This window comes from Eretmochelys imbricata, chromosome 14, assembly GCF_965152235.1.
Source record: "Eretmochelys imbricata isolate rEreImb1 chromosome 14, rEreImb1.hap1, whole genome shotgun sequence".
Classification (NCBI taxonomy): Eukaryota; Metazoa; Chordata; order Testudines; family Cheloniidae; genus Eretmochelys; species Eretmochelys imbricata.
The window spans coordinates 6,723,335-6,743,429 of NC_135585.1; the positions used below are offsets into that span (position 1 = coordinate 6,723,335).

At 41.4% G+C, this 20,095-nt stretch overlaps 1 protein-coding gene across 1 annotated transcript in view; it reads right to left on the minus strand.

Moving 5' to 3' along the window:
* GNA13 (G protein subunit alpha 13) overlaps window positions 1–19,769 on the minus strand; it is a 43,882-nt gene extending 24,113 nt beyond the window's left edge. Inside the window, exons 1-2 of the mRNA XM_077832994.1 lie at window positions 19,408–19,769; window positions 14,563–14,789 (exon numbers count right to left, since the gene is read on the minus strand). Of these exons, the coding sequence (XP_077689120.1) occupies window positions 14,563–14,789; window positions 19,408–19,690 (510 nt within the window). The 5' untranslated portion in view covers window positions 19,691–19,769. The remainder of the gene's footprint in view (window positions 1–14,562; window positions 14,790–19,407) is intronic.
* Window positions 19,770–20,095: the final 326 nt, after the last annotated feature.

Sequence of the window (20,095 nt, forward strand, 5' to 3'; positions counted from 1 at the left end):
CTTAATTGAATCATCAAGACTGAGTGAGAGTTTGCCCTTGAACTCCTGATCCTGCATCCACTGAAAGCCACATTCATATACGGCCACAGCTCTGCCAGTTCCAGCCTCTTTGCCTCCTGAAGCCATGTGAACTTTAGAATGTTTATAACATCATAGGTAGGCTACTCTGCAGACATTGGTAGGACCATCACCACATCAGTCACTCACTGGCTTCCCAGTTCATCCAAAAATCTATTAACTGCTCCCTGGGTTTTCAGGGATTGTGTGAAGTAATCCCTCCCTCACCTCAGATTCAACTATTTTCTCACTCTATTCATTCCTCCCACCTCTCCACAGTACAGTAGTGGGTTCCTCTAATGTATGCAATCTTTGCCCATTTTTATTAAACTTGGAATGCTTCCCATGTGGGGACTGCTAGAAGTGCCTTTCATCCAAGGAACTCAGGGCCTCGGATGAATATTTCCTGTTTTACAGATAGGGAAACTGAGACACTTGAAGGTTAAGCAACTTGCCCAACATCACACAAGTCAGTTGCCGAAGGGAAACAACTTGTGTCCCAATTACCATTATTATCCTCTAGCCTCTGAAGAGGCTGTCTCTTTAAACACTGATTTTTTAAAAAAAATCAGTTAGAAAAAAAGTGCTAATCAAAGAGTCGTGTTAGTAAAAGCTCCAGTCACATCTGGTTATCAAAATAGCGTGAAAGCCATCCAAGAATACAGTGTGTCAAAATATGGTTACTACTTGTACAGTTTTAAATGTAGCACTGTCAGGGCCTAAAACTGTAAAAAAATCTTTGCAAAAAGAAAAGGAGTACTTGTGGCACCTTAGAGACTAACCAATTTATTTGAGCATGAGCTTTCGTGAGCTACAGCTCACTTCATCAGATGCTCATGCTCAAATAAATTGGTTAGTCTCTAAGGTGCCACAAGTACTCCTTTTCTTTTTGCGAATACAGACTAACACGGCTGTTACTCTGAAAAAAATCTTTGTCTAACATAATTTAGAAGTAGCTAAAGCACTGATACTGTATATAGAGATCAGATACAAGAAACAATACATCACTTGTCACAGTTCACTGAATACATTAGTATGATAGTTTTTAAGTCTGTTATATGCAGTTTAAGGTGAATTCTGATTTTTGACTAAGTGTTAGACTGGTTATAGCTCCCTAGACAGATAGGAGAATTTCAGTCACAGACTGAATCTGTTTTCAGAGACCACCAAAATACTTTTCCTGGGGTAAGCATGTTACTGACAAGCACATCACAGCTCATCCCACATCTGCTCAAAACATTATCTTATTTCCCTTTTTTTTTTTTAAGCACTTTCTGTGCACAACATTAGATGCTTCGAGAAAAGCCACACCCCAATCAGAACTCTATCATGGAAGAGAAGGCTTCACTTCTAGACTGCTTTAACACAACTCTTATCTCAGTATCCGCCCTGAAAGAATACGGCAAACTTTAGACTCAAAACAGAATGAAATGTGCATGTTTTGCTTGTTACTGCTCACTGTCCAGTCAGCAGAAAGGAATCAACTCTACCGTTAAAGAGACTGTATCATGTAGATTATGCCTCGCATTTATTATTTGTTAAAAGGATTTCACAAGAAATAATAAACAATTGTACTGTTTTCCAAGAGTAAAACTGTAATTTGGATCTATTTAAAAGACCCCTGCAGGATTTGTGATCCAACCATTACACTAACTTGATACAACATGAAAACTAAAAAGTGAGACTGAACATTAAAATGCAACTGACAAGGAAAACAAAGGCATCAACAAGTCATTGGTGAAAAATTAACATTTTCAGTTTGAACACTTAACCATGTTAATAGAAGCAAGGGGAAAGAAGTTTTTAAAAAGGACGTTGTAAACCAGCAATATCTGTTTAATCTTCCATCTCCCATTTACTGAGAAATCAGATTAATCTAGGGGTTCCCAAACCACCGTCCCATGGAGAACAAATGCAGTTCTATTCTCTCTTTTACTCTACATAAAAGATACCAAAAATACACCAAATACTTTCTGGATATTACTCTTCAGCAGATGTTTCTGTAGTAGTTGCCATAAAGCAACCCAGATGGTTGCAAATAGGAGGAGAAGCAGGGACAGAGGGATTCTAACCTAACGTGCATTCCAAAAAAAAGCACTTCATTAATCCAAGGTGTCAATTTGTTATTTTAAATCCTAAAACTGATTTTGCATTGGTCATTCAAAACAACTCACTAATTTGAATTTAGTGAGCATCCCTGTAATTAGTCTCAGATTTGCTCCAATTAACACTTTTATTATTTCAGAGTTCACTGAATACTAACTATCCTAATTAACCCCATATAACTCTGTTCAAAGAAATATGATCAAGTTAAGGTTTTAAGTACCAGAGACACCATAGCCCCAGCTCAGTTTACAATAAAGCAAGATGTTCCAGTTTTGAATTATCCTCTCCCCAACAGAGAATCAATAAGGGTTTTTACATTTTCTCTAAAATGCACAAAAAAAGAAACCTGTCAGGCAGTGTACAAACAAGCTGGGTTTGTGTACACTTTGGCAGGGAGAGGTGGGTAAGAGGGGAGGGAAAGGGAACAAAACTTGAAAACTCACTACTGCTTCACAGTGAGAACAAGCACAATTTTCCTATGAACCAGATGCAAAACTCCAGCTTGTTTTGCGAACAAACAGCTTTCAGTCACTAACAACTGGGTATACAGGTTGAACCTCTCAAGCCCGGCACCCTTGGGACTTGACTGGTGCCGAACCAGAGAATTTGCCAAATCATGGGAGGTCAATGCAGAGTGCCAGTGGGTCTCCATAGGCACAAGAAGCAAGGGTGTAGGGGGTGCTGCAGCACCCCTTGACTTTGTACCGAGCATGGCTCCCTGCCTGGGTGGCTCCAAAGCTGGCCCCAGGTAACAGCTATCAGCCCCTCGCCTGGGATCCCAACTGCCAGCCCCAGGTCCTCCCCCTCCCTCCCGGAGCTTGAATGCTGAGAATCAGCTGTTCGCGGCACTCCAGAAGTGCTGTCAGGGAGGAGGGGGGAGGTTGGTCCTGGTGGATGCTCTGCACCCACTAATTTTGCTGTAGCTCACGAAAGCTCATGCTCAAATAAATTGGTTAGTCTCTAAGGTGCCACAAGTACTCCTTTAATTTTTCTCCGTGAGTGCTCCAGCCCTAGAGCACCTATGGAGTCGACGCCTATGCCAGACGCCGGATGTTGCCGGACCAGGGAGTGCCAGATTAGAGAGGTTCAACCTGTACTTTCAAACCAGAGACCCAAACAGCAAGATGCATAATATCGCATTAGAATCACCCAACCAATCCAAGGCTTCAACAAAAGTTAAACAGCTCTGAACTGCGAAGAGATTTCTCCATGCATATAGTTTGAGGACAAAACCCAAAGCCCAATGTCTGAGCCAGGAGCAAATTTTTAACTCTGACAAAAACTTACTTATAGTGGTGTCCTACATCCTTATCTCACAGTTTTGCCACAGCAAAGCTTCAAACTGTGAGGATGACCTCCTTAAGACCATTCCAATCTCTTCCACAGAGGTTTAAGTCAGCCCAAGGAATACGGAGAAAAGAAAAAAAAGGGGGGAATATGCTGGGTGTGAAGGACTTGCAAGTGCCAGGATACCATATGCTCTATACTAAGCACTCAGCTGTTTTAGTTTGCCAGATCCAGAACAGAAACTAGCCCATGAAAGTAAAGAAATGGGATGTTCTGTCCAAATGATTACTGTTGCACTTCCTTAGTGCAGAAGTTTCTTCATCTCCCTCCATATAAAATCTCAGTGCCATTTATGGAAGTGCTTGCAGCGGGTGGGAGGATGGGGCATGGCACACAGGTACTTTGAACTATGACTGCTATCCGGAATCCCATTCTACAATGATGAGACAAATTTCAGGCCAGGGCATCCATCTAACTACTACAGAAATCAACTGGGAATATGTACTGACCAGGGAGCATGTACTATCCAAGACGAAACTGCCACCTCCCAATTACTATTTATACTCTGGAAGCATCTATAAACTTCGGATGTTTTATGGGCAAAACAGACTGGAACCAGACTGTAAACATTTTTTCTTCCCTCAGTGCACTGACCCAGTGGCTCCATGACTTCATGTATTTGCAACTCAAACTGCTTTTAATCTAACCCTGAAGCAGCAGTGAGTCTGCAAGTCTGTTGCTCATCATTTAGACCTATGCTACTTTCCAAAAGCAGCTAGTTTGCAGATCTTGGCAGACTCTCTCAAGTGTACCAAAAGCATGAGAAGCACTAATCTGACATATGGAAACATGTTAGCACTCTAGTGTGTTGCATCAGAATACGAGTTACAAAGGCTAGAACAGTAATAGTGTGTTAAATCACCTCCCCATATTAGGAACTGCCAATCTTAAACTAGAAATTGTTACATTTAGTGGTGTGTATGCTATGCAGAAGACAACTGCACTAGGAAAGGAGAGATAAGAATATGGACCTACTCATGCACTTGGGGTAAGTATCCCTTTGAGGAATCTATTTTATAGCATGAATTCACTCCCCCCTTCAGTTTCTTACGAGAAAAAAAGCAGACCAAATACTTTTCAGCTCCTCCTAGTCAGTCACTGACTACATCTAGAAGAATCTATCTGAACTGAATAAGGGAAAGTTCTATTTTCTTTGTTCAAAGACTATCTTAAACCAAAGTAATTAAACAAAGAACATTGTGTGCGACATAAGTGTATTGACTTGTCATGAACCTTTTGATTATATGTAAGGATGTGAAATCACTACGGCTTGCAAAATGCACTACATAAATCACTATAATTGTGTAGTAACCATTTAAAAATTGACATAAGAGCTGTGACTACAAAATCCTTGAAATAAAAAGCTAAATATCAAAGTCAAAACGTTCAGAAAATCCTATGCATAGCCCCCACATGTCACATAAGACAACCAACATTTCACATTAGATATGGGATTTCATAACAGAAATGAATATACTAGGGCAGTGGCTCTCAACCTTTCCAGACTACTGTACCCTTTTCAGGGCTCTGATTTGTCTTGCATATCCTCAAGTTTCACCTCACTTAACTACTTGCTTACGAAGTCAGACACTGAAAATATAAAATTGGCACACGCACACTATTACTGAAAAATTGCTTACTTTCTCATTTTTTACCATACAATTATAAATCACCTGGATTTCGTACTATAGATATTGTACTTACATTTCTGTGTATAGTATATAAAGCAGTATAAACAAGTCATTGCCTGTGAAATTTTAGTTTGTACTGACTTTGCTAGTGCTTTTTATGTAACCAGTTGTAAAACAAGGCAAATATTTAGATGAGTTGATGTACCCCCTGGAAGACTTCTGCAGACGCCTGGTTGAGAACCATTGTATTAGGACAAGAATTCAGCTGTGCTTTTGGAAAGAGAGGTTCAAACAATCCTTATTAAAAATCTGAAACCCAGTGTAAGATAGTCAAATAGAGCATAATTCTGTTCATGTTTTATCTGATGTTAAATTAAGTTTGCCAGAGGGCTTCTCACTTTCTTTCCTGGAATTTCTGCATCCACTCCCCCTCAGCAGTCAGTTGTAGAGGATTATATCTGTGCTCTGACAAGCAGTGTTTTCCTAATCAAATTTCAAACAGCTAAGATTCTAGTCACTTTCTTCAAACTATTGCTATGGCACTACTAGGGAAGGGATACAATACAGAAGTTCAGGTGTGTTTATGCCAATACAATTAGACTATCACTTTGCTGTATATCATTTCTGATTCTGTAGCAGCCCATTAAGGAGATTTGAGTCTTTCCAGTTCCTTAGTGATGTCTTAGTTAAGTGATGTTTCCAGCTCCATTTTGCTCACTCCCTTATAATTTCCTCAAATAATTCCTTTTCCATTGAAATTTATCATGCTTAGTCTCAGCCACAGATGAATTCAGAGGAAAAAATTTGAAGAAAGTATGGCACACTGGGTTAAGAGGCTGTGAAAGTGCATGTTTTATTTGGATGGGTTCACTATTTATTAGAGTCCAAGACTGCTCGCTTTGAAATATCCAAATCTATAATGGGCTCAGGATTCTGAGAGGACAAAGGGGTTATGAGATATTTCAAGAGATTTTAGAAAATACCTTGAATTCTTTAGCTTTCAAAATTCCTTGCCCTTTTTAGATGCATGTAACATTTGTCATCAATAGAGGCATAAGTTCCAATACCTCCAAGGATAAATACTTTTCTGCATAGCGTAGGCCTTTCCTCCAGTTGCCAAGCCCCCGACTCCTGGTCTTTCTGCATCCACAGGGGACAGTCAGCAACTGTAATTAAGGTTTGCTTTATCATTTATCAATGTGGTAAATTTAGTTTAGTAGGGAGAATAGATTCCTAACTTCAAATGTTCATTAATAATGATATTTTGGCAATCGTATATTTGACAAAGCTGCTTGCATTCAGTGCAGAAGTGTGTGTTCCATGATCCTTTTCTCCCATCCTTCCCTCTCATTACTCCATATTAATGACAAACAAATCCAGAGTAAACCGAGGCCTACTGTTAGAATAATGTAAGACTTTGTTGTAACTTGTCCCTGGATACTGAGTATTAAATTAACAGTACTGTTACAAGTAATACTAATCTGGTAAAAGTACAAGCTCTGGATCAGTGCTTTCTGTATTTCCAGCGTGCCTGGGGTCCAATGCTCAGCCATTTCACAATGTATCAGTAAACAGACCAGCAAATGCAAACTTAATTAGCAGAAGAGTTTGCTTGGGTAAATTAAACTATTTAGTAACAAATGCAGCAGCTACTTTGCTGCCATAACCAATAGCAACACTTCAACTGTTCTACTGCTTTCCTTCTAGATAATGCAGTAAGGTCAGCCATGCTTATGTTTTCCTCACACTTCCTTTGTGGGTTGGGGAAGATGCTCAAAGTTAGAACTTCCTATTGCTATGTTAAGTTCGTAGAAGGGTTACTGACTGAACACGGAACATTTTAAATAAAACTAACAGAATCTGGTAGAGTCTGGGTGTACAACAAAGGTGTAAGACAGCGTAGTCACTGTGAATTCAATGCTCATGAGAAGGTGCAAGCTTGACAGCCTTGAGTACCTGAATTCTATTTATCCATGGAGTAGGTACAACATGGGCAATAGCAGCACAAGCTAACCCAACATGACCCTGCTGGTTTGCCTCAATCCTCAAGGAAATCATTATACAGATGCAAAGGAGGTTCACTCTCCACAGCCTTTCATTCCTTGGTCTCGGCTGAAAATGACAACCTTGTTCCCAAGTGAGGTATTGTTTGACATGAATGACGAGAACTCTGCAGAGACCAAATTTATTCCAGCGCAATAGTGAGCTTTGTTACCATTTTGGGTTAGATTTCAGCTGACAACTTAGAGCTATATAGCTCTCTATCCAATTAGAAATCCCCAAACTATCTGGTCCCCTGGCCACTGCAATGTGATCCAACAAGACAGGGTACCTGTACCAACATGTTCTACTTTCAAGTTTAGTAGCCAACAAGAAAGTCAGCTCTCAATGAATTATTATGCCAACATCTCAAACACTGCACAGCAAGCAGAGTGTGGAAAAGGCTGCTCCAACAGGCTTTCACAAGTCGCAGAAATAATTATTGCAGAAATCAACAGCAGAGACACCTTGAACTATGACCACTGCAAGTAATCTGGTAGCTCTGGAAAATATATCAGAATCCCTTTAACCAGCAGATATTAAAAAAACCCTTTCCTTTCAGATCAAGCTCTTTGACCATTGCACAGATATACACAGAATCAAGAGGGCAGTCAAATTTCATTTCTATAACCAGATTTAGCAAGGATGACTTGATAACAAGTTAACTTTTTGGTGCTTCTCACTTCTATGTGACAAAATGCTAAGAGAATCTAAAAAAACTGATCAAGTGACTTGCCCAGAAGCACACTACTTATCAATGGCACCTGGTCTCATATCGTTGGGCTACTATGACATTTTTGAATTTATTAATAAAGCAAAAAAATATTGGTTATATATCTTCTGGATTAAAGAGGTTGCAGGAAATGTATCCATGACTGACTTGGTCTAAGGAGTGTCATTTTCAGGCTGCTCCAATGGCTGGGGATTTTATCTTGGTGGAGCCTGTCTCCTCTCCGGAACCCCCATTTTACAGAAGGGGAACTGAGGCACAAAGAGGCTAAGTGACTTGTCTCTGGTGATGCAGAAAGTTTGTGGCAGAGCAGGGAACTAAACCTGGGTCTCCCCACATCCCAGGCCAGTGCCCCAACAACTGGGCCATCTGTCTCGCCATGAAGTTTACCATGCCCTAAAAAGTAGTCCACATATGCTAATTAAATGTGTGCCCCAGGTCCTTAGCAAGCTGCCAGTGGTGTTCTCGACTGGAAAGAGCTTGTGTCCCCCAAGTGTAGAAGAGGCATGCCAACTGCAACATTCTGGATACCCAGTCCATACCTACAAAAATATAGTCCATATTTAATAAATCCCAAACTCCATGTGAACCATTTTATCAGCTGTCCTTTACAAAAGGAACAGATGTATCAGAAGGAAACTGAACTACTAGGTGTAAATACATACCACACTGAACAGATGTTGCATCACCAGCTAGGTACAGAACTGCAACCACAAGAGGCAGCGTGCAAGATGAACAAGGCCACCAGGAGCGTATGACTGCTTGCTGAGAACACAACATACCAACTTGCAGCATGAAATTTATTTTCTGTGTGTTCTGGAAACGTGTTGCAGAATAAACTGCTCTACAATGCAAACAAAACCAACTCTCATTATGAATAAATGCGCTATACCACACCAGGGTTCTGCAATTACTTTAAATTTTGTAGCTAAGTAGAAACAAGTCACTGGACTAGGAGGAAAGAATGTTGGATAAGGGAGGAATGCAGTGGCAGAATGGAGTTATTGCAGAATTTATATGGCTGTAAGGGAAACTAGCCCCATTCTGGAAAATGAGGAAAGCTGGCACTTAAATTAGCATGAAGTATTACTAGAATGAAGATTATTCAGATCAATAAAAGTGTTATAAAAAAATCAGTATCTAGTTGTTTGCATAAGCCTAGTCTACACCTAAAACTTAGTTGACCTGGTTATGTCACTCAGGGCTGTGAAAAATTTCACACTGTGTGATACAGTTATGTTGATTTAACACCCACTGTAGACATCACTAGGTCGACAAAAGAATTAGATCAATCTAGCTACCACCTCAAGAAGGTGAATTTACTACAGCGATGGAAAAAACCTTGTTACTATAGTAAGGGGCTACACCATCGCGGTGTAATTGCAGCACTACAGATATCGTGGTGTAGACATACCCATAGAAATTAAGGGGCTGCAGAACTGCAAACACTTTTGGCCAGAGGCCCAAAATACTCTAATATGGAAATTCAGGCCTCTTCACATTGTTTAAAACTAGACTTCACCCAAATGTGAAGTCCTGTAATCAAAATCAAATTGAGATATTTTAAAGTCAACAGAATTTATTTTTAAAAGAGGAAGAATAGGTAGCAAATTCTCAAGAACTTTAAAACCCTTCTGAAGATCTGAAGGACATTGTGAAAGACAATTTGGAAGTGGATTGTCTCCCCCACCTCCCAGAATTATAGTCAATGTAATCTTTACTGCCACCCCCACCCCACAAATGGGTAGCATAAATGTCAACCTGTAGTGTAGTGTATCCTGGACCCAGGATATTAGAGGGACAAGGAGAGTGAGGTAATAACTTTTACTGGACCAACTTCCAAGTCAGTGACCTTGAGGAGAGAAGTTATTTATCTCACTACCACTCTCTTCAGCAACCCAGTCCCATAAAAACTAATTACAGTAAGTTCTGATCACTCCTCTCAGCAGGCCATTTAGGGAAACACTCCTATCAGGAATCAGGATTACTTGTAACATTTTATCTCCTCATAATAAACTGAATCAGGCAGAGAACTCAGTGTGGATAATATCCCATAAGAATTTCCCCTCTCCTTTGTAACATGTAAAGCTACAGAGAAACTGTAGCAAAACTAGCAAGAAAGATTCTAACTGAACACGCCTTTTCCTGTTTTCTATAATCTGATCTCCTTTAGAGGCAATGCCACAAGTAAACAGGAATCTGGGGGTAAAATGCACGTCCAGTTGTTTCCATCCTGTTTCAACACGGATATTAGCTGCAAATGGTGATTCCACAGACCAAGGTGGAATTACTGTATCCATGCATTTAAAACTGTTTAGCCCTCACACTGCCAATCCCTATAACTCACAAGTAGGGCAAAAATATCACCTCTCCAGATTAAGGGATATGTTGGTGAATAGTCACTCAAAGTATGCAAAATGGGGAAAGGATACGTCACTAAGTGCTGAAATACCAAAAGTCTAAATCCGGCTCAAAATTTCTTCACCTGATGGAAATCCTTTAGATCTGAGTTAACATAATGACAGGACTGAAAAGTTGAGTTTTCAGCTTGGTCCTGCCTATCTCGCAAAAAAACTGGGAAAATCCTAGAAGGAAATCCTGCCTGGAGATATTCCTACCAGAGTACTTCCGCCACCATGCTAGGAGCTTGCTTTTCCCTTAACCTGCCCTGGGATCCTTCTACTAGCATGTACTCGCTCCTTCTCTCCCACCTGTGTTCTTGCACAGAAGCACCTTTGTTAGTAATAAAAGCAAGACAACACAAGACATTTCCTCTTCAGCTGCCAGTAACTTTAAAGAGAGCCCCAAAGAAAAGAGCAAACAGTTTAAATTGAACAAGCAAATATTCCACCAAGACAAGCATAAAAGCCAGGAAATCCCTAGTTAAAGTGTCAGCCACCACTTGCAATCTAGAACTATAATTTCACTTTCTCCACATTACCTCTTCCACATCTATCACCCACAAGAACACATGCTTCCTCCCTCCACCTCCACACAAAACATTGCAAATTTCACTCCCTCCAGGTGGAGTGGTTAAAGGAAGGTTTTGTAACTGACTGGAATGTTGACTTGGTATTGCATTGAAGGAGACTGTTCGTGTATATGGCAGATTTTAGCTGGTTATGTTTACCTGAGTCATGGAAGGCAGAGGGAACAGTTTATAATAGAATGTATTGGCTCAGAAGTTTGTAATATTTATTAGGTGATAGAAATGTGGGATGTTGTGGGTTTTCTCAACAACCAATGATTTCGGTCAGTTACCATTGCATGGTTTGAGCAGAGGGAGGAGGTGGCATGAGTGTGGTGGATGTGGGAAGGGAATGTGATAAAGGCAAGGAATGGCTGAGAAGTTAACTAGGAATTTCCTGGCTTTATAAACTGTGTTAGTGGATTAATCATTTGAACAGCCTGAATTGTTTTTTAAATGAAGTTTTTTGCTTGAAGGATTATAGTCATTCTAAAAGTGCTAAGTATTACATAGCTCTTTCCATCTTCAAAGAACCATACAAATGTTAACTGATAAGCACCTCTGTGAAGTAGGCAAGTAACAGCCCCATTTTGCAGCTTGAGAAACCCCAGTTAAGGGTTTGCTCAAGACCACACCAATTAGTGGCAGAGCAGGGATTAGAAGTCATCAATTCCACAGAGTAACCCGGCCTCTTATTAAGAAGCTACAACTGAGTTTTAGCATCCCACCAGCACTGCTATAAGTAAGGTTAAGTTGATTCTTCAATGTCATGTTTCATCAATTTGTTATAAGGACAAACTCAATGTTCTCTCATAAGAGCTCTTCTACTGTTGTAAACTAGTTTGAGGTGTACCTCTGACAACATTCTCAACCTGCCTTTCTTCTCAGTACTCACTCTCCACATTCTGTCACTTAAATCAGTTGATATCTCCCCTCCACCCTTTTCTTTGGGCAATCTTCACTGCTCTCATTCACTGCTCTGCTCTCAGTCTGTTTCTTCTGCCTTCATGCACACAAATTTCATCCACTCCCATAGTTCCAGCTTACCACATCCACATGGATGACTCCATTCTTATTCACTAACCCTTTTCCTTCTGTCCAGTCTCATAGTGACACCTGCAACATCTCCACCTGACTGTTGTTCCTATACCACCTGAAATTCAGGGCAACGAAAACTGAACCCCCATCTTCTCTTGAAAACTTTGTTCACGACCTTTAAACTTTCACTACAGTATCTCAAACTGTCATATTCCACTCCTTTCTCCTCCACTTTCACCAAATCCTGTCATTACCTCTACATCTCCAAAAATCCAACTTTTCCAGCGCTGTCATCTCACCCCCTCACAACAGCCTTTGCCCATGCCTTTTTCACCTCACAATTTGACAAGTGCCAATGTTTCTTGTATGCATTTCATCCCACACTCCCATCAAGTTCAAGTTTCTAGTCCTTACTTCCAAGGCCTTGTAAAACTCATCTGTCTACCTCTCTACTCATGTCTTCACATTCTCCCTCTCACTGCCTTAAGTTACTCCTGAGACACCCTCCTACACAACCCTTCCATATCTTCCTCCCACACCATGCCACATGCTTGAACAACCTTCCTCTTCAATCAAACCCACTAAAAAGACCTCTACAAAGCCTTTCAGCAATGACACAGCAAAAATCTGTAATTTACCAAGATGGCATATCATCCATTGGCACATGACAGAGCTGATCTTGATCCTGAGGCAAGAACCATGTCTCCTTATACGATTGCATACCATGACCATTACACACTGCACTCAATATTGTGATATTTAGCTAGGTTCACGTTTACAACTTGGCATACACACATTGGAACAAGATTTTTTTAAATAACTTTGGCAATAAGCAATACAAGTATAAACAAAAGTTTGAAGTCTTAATTCAGTCAAGGCAGTTGCTATAACTTACTTTTAAAAATACAGATTGTTAGACCAGAAATGTAGCCTCTTTAACAGATGAACATTCATACAGATTCTAATTTCGGGACGGTTTAATCAGTCTTTCTGGTGAATTTTAGAAGAGTGCACCACTCTAGCTCCTACTCAAAACAAAACTCTGCACATGTCACAACCAGGGTGGATTTGATTTAAATCACTAGTTAGGAAGACTATTTAATCATGGATTTCTACATAAAAATGCATTCTTGTTGGTTGTTATAACCTTAATACATATTCTTCACAGATAGACGAACCTCATTAAAATATTCCCAAACTGGGTCTCTTATGGTCATGCTGCCATTATAGGATTTCCCTTCTAGTGAGAGAATGGTATGGTAGATCTCAAATCAGTGAAGGCTACACTCAGAAAGACCTCAAGACTTCTGGAATATGTTCCTCAAACAGTTTCACTTTTGTTTCTACTGCCTGTCCCTCCCCTTCTCAAATTTATCTCCAGACTTTTTCTCCTTGTCCAGATCTATTTCACCCCCAACAATCTTCTGTTCATTGAACTTTTTGAAACTTTGCACTTTTAGAGAGGTAAGGGATTGACTGTGTACACAAATCTGCAGAGGAACAACAGGGTTGAGGTCTATTATTTCTCACCTCTATATATTTATTTAAAACATTTTTGCTGTTAACAAGCATGTTATCTCTGGAGACAAATCCAGAGTTTGAGAACTGCAAAACTAAGCAGAGAATTACATGGGATACACAATGCAATCTCAACTACACAGTTATTACTTAGCAAGTGAAGACATGGAAGCCCATTGTTACCAAGCATGCAACACTAGACAAATTCACATGCATTCTAAAAAGTATTTTACAAGAGATCAAGGTTACAAATAAAAACTGTGGATTTGTAAGTTTTATCAGAACTTCCACTATTTAGGAAAATCACCTTAATGTCATTCTATGACAGAGTTTGATTTTCAATCAGGACTGGGCTTTTTCTCATTTAAAGACATGACAATTTTTTGTATCTCTTTTCCATATCACTTACATTAAAAAAAAAAGTAACACCCTGTGTCTTTTGCCATCCCACACAAACACCTACCCATCCTAGAATCAATCTATTCAACTAGAAGTCCATATCTCCAACTGAACTTCAACAAAACAAAATAGCTAATCACATGAAAACAACACACTCATGAAATTAATCAGGAAACGTACAGAGGGAATTCTTGCACGATTTTTCAGACTGGAATAGAGAAGAGAGTTTTAAAAACCCTTTTTCTAATAAAATCAAATGTGTAACACCACTTTTTTTTAAAAGGAAGAATAATCACATAAAATACTAGGTATTAATTCTCTCCTCCACATCATTTCTAAAAAGTTTCAATACACCAAAGAGGAACAATGGTCTTGCAGTTAAGGCACTAGAATGAGACAAACCATTCAGATTCAATTTCTAAGTCTGCTACAGACTCAGAGCATGACCAACAGGCAAGTCAACCTTACTGAGCTTCACCTCTCTGATCCGCAAAGTGGGGACTAATACTTCCTTATGTTTTGTTTCAGCTCGATCTATCTTTCTTGGTTAAAAGTAAAAGATAACTAGTCTGCAGTTCCATGGGCTAGTATTTTAGGTAGGCCTCATAATATACGTCAACGATAACAGTCTGAAGGAGGCAGATTTAAATTAGTGTTTACTGAAAAGTGATACAGGAACAATGCATCATACAGATTTCATTGACAATATTAAGAAAGCCACAGCTTACCAGTTGGAATTCTCTGCGTCTGTCATAGGCATGCTGGATTCCATTATCTGCCCACAGTGATTTTATTGCTGGAAGGTACTGTAAAAAAACCTGAGTCTCCACCATCCCTTGTGCCACCATTGTTGACCGAGTATCAAAAGCCATCATCTTATCCCCATTATTCTGGTTGGCAGGATCTCCCCAGGGAATATGAAGTTTCTCTCGAGCATCTACGAGGACTCTCACACCTTGAAAAAAATGGAAAAGTGCCGTGATTAGATACTTCCAAGAGCTGCCATGTCTAGTTATTACACTAGGCCCTGAACTTGCAAAGACTTAAAAAAACATGTAACCGTATGCATTATGTTGTAAGTATTTGCAGGGCTGGGATCCTAGCTATTAATGCTCTGTATCTCAGGGTAATATGAAAGTTGTCAATATCTGCAATCAGAACACTAAGATCTTTATGAAGAACAGAACCAGGAATATTGTGAGGTCCATATTACAAGGATTTTTTTTTATCTTGTATTATGATTAGTCTGGATCGTAAAGAATATTCTAAAGGACAGAGTAAGCAATCTAAGTTGGTAAATGAAAAATGTCACAAGGCCTATTTGTATGCAGTGTTTTAGCCATGTTGGTCCCAGGATATTAAGAGACAACTTGGATGAGGTAACATTTTTACTGGACCAACTTCCGTCAGACAGACAGACAAGGGACACTGAATTAGTTTTCCAAACCTGAAGAAGAGCTCTGTATAAGTTTGAAAGCTTGTGTCTCTCACCAACAGAAGTTGGTCCAATAAAAGATATTACTTCACCGACTTTGTCACTTTACAAGGCCTATTTGTCACTTGTCAAAACTCTAAACCCAGTTTATGGCAGTTGACTTTACCTGGCAAGAGCCCAAGATTTCAGGCCTATAAATTAGTTATGCTGAGCACCATTTCAGAATACAGTGAAGTCTCTAGTATCCTGCTTTAAAGCATCTCCTTGTTTCCATATATTGTAATACACTTGGTAGATAAGATCGGCCATACCAGATCAGACCAATTGCCCATAAAAGCCAATATCTTGTCTTGTAACAGTGGCAAATGCCAGGCACTTCGGAGGGAACAGAACAGAACAATCATCAGAAGAAACAGAACAATAATCCACTCTCTGTCATCCAGCCCGAGATTCTGGAGGTCAGAGGGTTAGGGACACCCAGAGCATGGGGTTGTATCACTCATCATCTTAGCTAACAGCCATTGATGGGCCAATCCTCCATAAATCTATCTAATTTTTTTTGTACCCAGTTATACTTTTGGCCTTCACAACATTCATTGGAAAAGAATTCTACAGGTTGACTGTGGGCTGTGTGAAGAAGTACTTCCTTATCTTTGTTTTAAACCTGCTGACCATTAATTTCACTGGACGACCCTTGGTTCTTGTGTTATGTGAAGAGGTAAAACATATCCTTATTCATTTTCTCCACACCATTCATGATTTTATAGACCTCTATCACATCCCTCCTCAGTTGGCACTTTTCCAAACTGAAAAGTCCCAATTTTTTAAAATTTCTCCTAATATGGAAGCTGTGCCATCGCCCTAATAATTTCTGTTGCCCTTCTGTGTACTTTTCCCAGTTCCAATAAATTTTTTGAGATGGGGCAACCAGAACTGCATGCGGTATTCAAGGTGTCAGGGTACCATGGATTTATACAGTGGCATTCTGATATTGTGTGTCTTATCTCTTTCCTAACGGTTCCTAACATTGTTAGCTTTTTCAATTGCTGCTGTACAGATGCTTTCAGAGACCTAACCATGAGGACTCCAAGATCTCTTCCTTGAGTGATAACAGCTAAGATGGATCCCATCATTTTCTACATATAATTGGGATTATGTTTTCCAATATGCATTACTTTGTACTCAACACAAAATTTCATCTGCCACTTTCTTGCCCAGTTACACAGTTTAATGAGATCGCTTTGTAACTCTCTGCAGTCAGCTCTGCACATAACTATCTTGAGTAAATTTGTATCATCTGCAAATTTTGCCACCTCACTGCTCACTCCCTTCTCCAGATAATTTATGAATATGTTGAACAGCATTGAACAGTACAGATCCTTGAGGGTCCCTGCTATTTACCTTAGTCCTTGTGAAAACTGACCATTTATACCTACCCTTTGTTTCCTATCTTTTAACCAATTATTGATCCTGAGAGGACCTTCCCTCATCTCATGACAGCTTACTTTGCTCGAGAGCCTTTGGTATGGAACAAAGGCTTCCTGAAAAGTCCAAGGACATTGTATCAACTTGATCACCCTTGTCCATATGCTTTTTGACTCCCTTCAAGAATTCTAATAGATTGGCAAGGCATGTTTTCCCTTTACAAGAGCTGTGATGAACACAGTATGTTGAGGAAGTGTCATCTATAGATCTGATAATTCTCCTCTTTACTATAGTTTCAGCCAATATGCCTGGTACTGAAGTTAGGTTTACAGGCCTTTAATTACCAGGATCACCTCTGGAGCCTTTTTTAAAAATTGGTATTACATTACATCAGCCTCAGATGACTGGAGGATAGGTAAACAATATATACCACAATTAGTAGTTTATAATTTCACATTTGAGTGCCTTCAGAACTCTTGGGTGAATACCATTTGGTCCTGGTGACTTATTACAGTTTAATGTATCAATTTGTTCCAAAACCTCCCTTAGCTATGCCTAAAGACAGCAGCAACACTGAAATTATAGATTTCAGGGATAACATTGGTCAACACGTTTACAAATGTGACATTAATCAACACTTCATAAAATGTAGATTTCTGTGCTTAAAGATACTCTGCTTTGATTAAATCTACACAATAACTAATCATGGTTAGTGCCATTATGCACACGCTACTTCCCTACTCTTACCTTTTACTAGTTTAATATTTGACCTTTTAAAATCCATCTAGGCAGTATCAGTAAAAAACAACATGATTGAGAGATTAATGCTACCACTAGATTTACTGATAGGAGAAAATCTGAAAAGAGGAAATCAGCATGGTGACGCAAGTACAGGACAGGCACATGGGATCAAAAATATCTTGATGTGAGAACCACTTTTATAAGAAAAATGTCTGTATATCACCCTCATGATAAAATTAAAATGTCCGTTCTCTTCAGGTAACACTTAACTATACCTTCCAGACTGGCAAACGGAAAGAAAATGAAAGTATGAGAAGATTAATCTGCAATCCTTATTTGCATACTGTTTTACAGCAGTAGAACCACCTTAATTTACAAACAGAACTCTGCCTTGAGCATTTGCCCAATACATATTTGCTCAGGGTAAGGGAAAGAATTACTTAGTTTTTTCAGCTCCTGAACACATATTAGGCACATGATGGAACAAAGACAAGGGGTAAAATTTTCAATTGAGTAATTAATTTAGGAGTTTAGGTCCCTTTTTCAAAAGTGACTTTTAGGCTTATAGTCTAGTTCTACTGAAAGTCAATGGAACTTAATTCCTAAATCACAGGCACACTTTGAAAATGGGACTTAAGGCTCCTAAATCACTTATATATTTTGAAAATCTTATCCCTGTTGTCTGCCTTGAAAACTTTACAGTCTAATCGGAAAATCAGAAGTGAAGATAACAATGTAGAGGGGCTGGGGTAAGAAAAAATAAAAGGATGACAGCAGTCATCAGATACACTCATTTAAGCCACATGCACATCTCAGTTATGGCACTCTGGCTCTGAAGGGAGCACAGAACAGGATGAATATGTGCGCTTCTCTTAACAACTAGGTCAGTCTAAGTTTCCACATTTACTGCAATGCTGCCTCTACTAAATCAATTTGATATGCAAATCCCTCTCCGCAAACACAGGACACTTCTCTTCCATATACATACACTTTCAAGTGCACTGTTTCCTCCCTTCCATTATTTCGCACATTGGACACCTTACTATGAAGTGCTGAAGCCGAAATCTGACGGAATGAAGTTTTTGTATATGTTTTGCATGAATAAAGCTAGGAAAATGCTCCACAATAAATTGAAGTCCCTCAATACTGAACCTTACAGAAGAGAACACTGTACATCACTGGTTACAGACCAGGCTACCTCTACTTCCTGTAGGGTGGCCCGCCAGCCAAGAGACTCTCTCCTCAGTGGTTATTGCCTAAACTAGCGCTGGGTTGTATAAAAGTGTGAAGTGACTGAAATAACCACGCTGATCAGGCAGCAAATGATTAATTAGATAGTAAGAAACAGGGCTGCTTCTTGGACAAGTCTGAGGAAGGTAATAGTCTAGTAAAGGCTCTTCACGACCCCCAGAGAAGGTGGGGTGTCTGTGCCCCCCCAACTCCAATGCTCTCTCATTCTCCCAGAACTATGCCCCCGACAGTCCATGCTCTCTTGTCCCACCAACACCCTGTGCTTTCTAGGCCCCCTCCCTGGGGGCATGCCTCCCCACACTCTTCTCTTACCCCCACCGCCCTCCCTCAGAGGGCCATAGCGGACCAGGCTTTCTCTGCCCCCTTCCCCGCCACCCCACGCCCCCGGCACAGCCCCGCGCGCGCGCGCTCTCACCCCCACACCTGGGGACCAATTACTTCACACACCCCCCCTTTGCCGGCTCGTCCTCCCCCCCCAGCCCTCCGTCCTCACTCTCTCGCCTACTCCTCCTTCCCTTGGGGGCCATACACCCCCTCCCACAAGACCATGCCCCAGCGCGCGCGCTCTCTCTCTCGGCCGCCCCTCAGACCGCCCCCCTCCCGCCACCGGACACTACTGTCGACACCAGGCCAGCGTCCCCGGGAGGCCACTCGCCGGTCCCCGGCCCCGCCCCGCCCCCTCTCCCGGCCCAGCGGCCGCGGAGCCCGGCCCCGCGCCCACCTTTGATCACGTTGCTGTAGATGGTGGCGCGGAACTCCTCGCGGGCCGCCCGGTCCCAGTCCTGCCCGTGGATGATCCGCATCTGCTTCAGGAAGGTGGACTTGCCGCTCTCGCCCGCGCCCAGCAGCAGGATCTTGACGAGGCGCTTCACGTAGGTCTTCTCGCGGTTCAGGCACTTGTCGATCTCCTTGGACTTGCGCTGCTGCTCGGCCTCGGTGCTGGTCAGCAGGCAGCCGGGGAAGCAGCCCGACAGCGCGGAGCGCGACGGCAGGAAGTCCGCCATCTTAGCAAACACTGCCAGGGAGCGGCCGCCCCGCGCCGCAGCTGCAGCCCAAGCGGCCCCCTCGGCGCGGACGGCTGCACATGCGCTTCACAGGCCGCCGCCCACCACGAGACACGTGACCGCGAGGGGCGGGAGGGCCGTCGCTCGCACCCGTCACGTGACGGTGCTGCCCTGTCCGCCGACGGCCCGACGTCACGTGCGTAGCCTTCCCGCCCCCCGTCCTTGCGACCCAGCCCTATCACGTGACAGCCGGCGATTGGATCTCGGCTGTGTGCGCACCTGGGCGGGCTTGAGGGACCTACTGCGCGGGGCGTGGGGCTGCCGGAACTTCCGGGCCGGCTCCGCCATTTGCAGGAGCTATTGGGCGGGGGACGTCGCGAAATCTAGGGTATTTGGGGCGGGGGG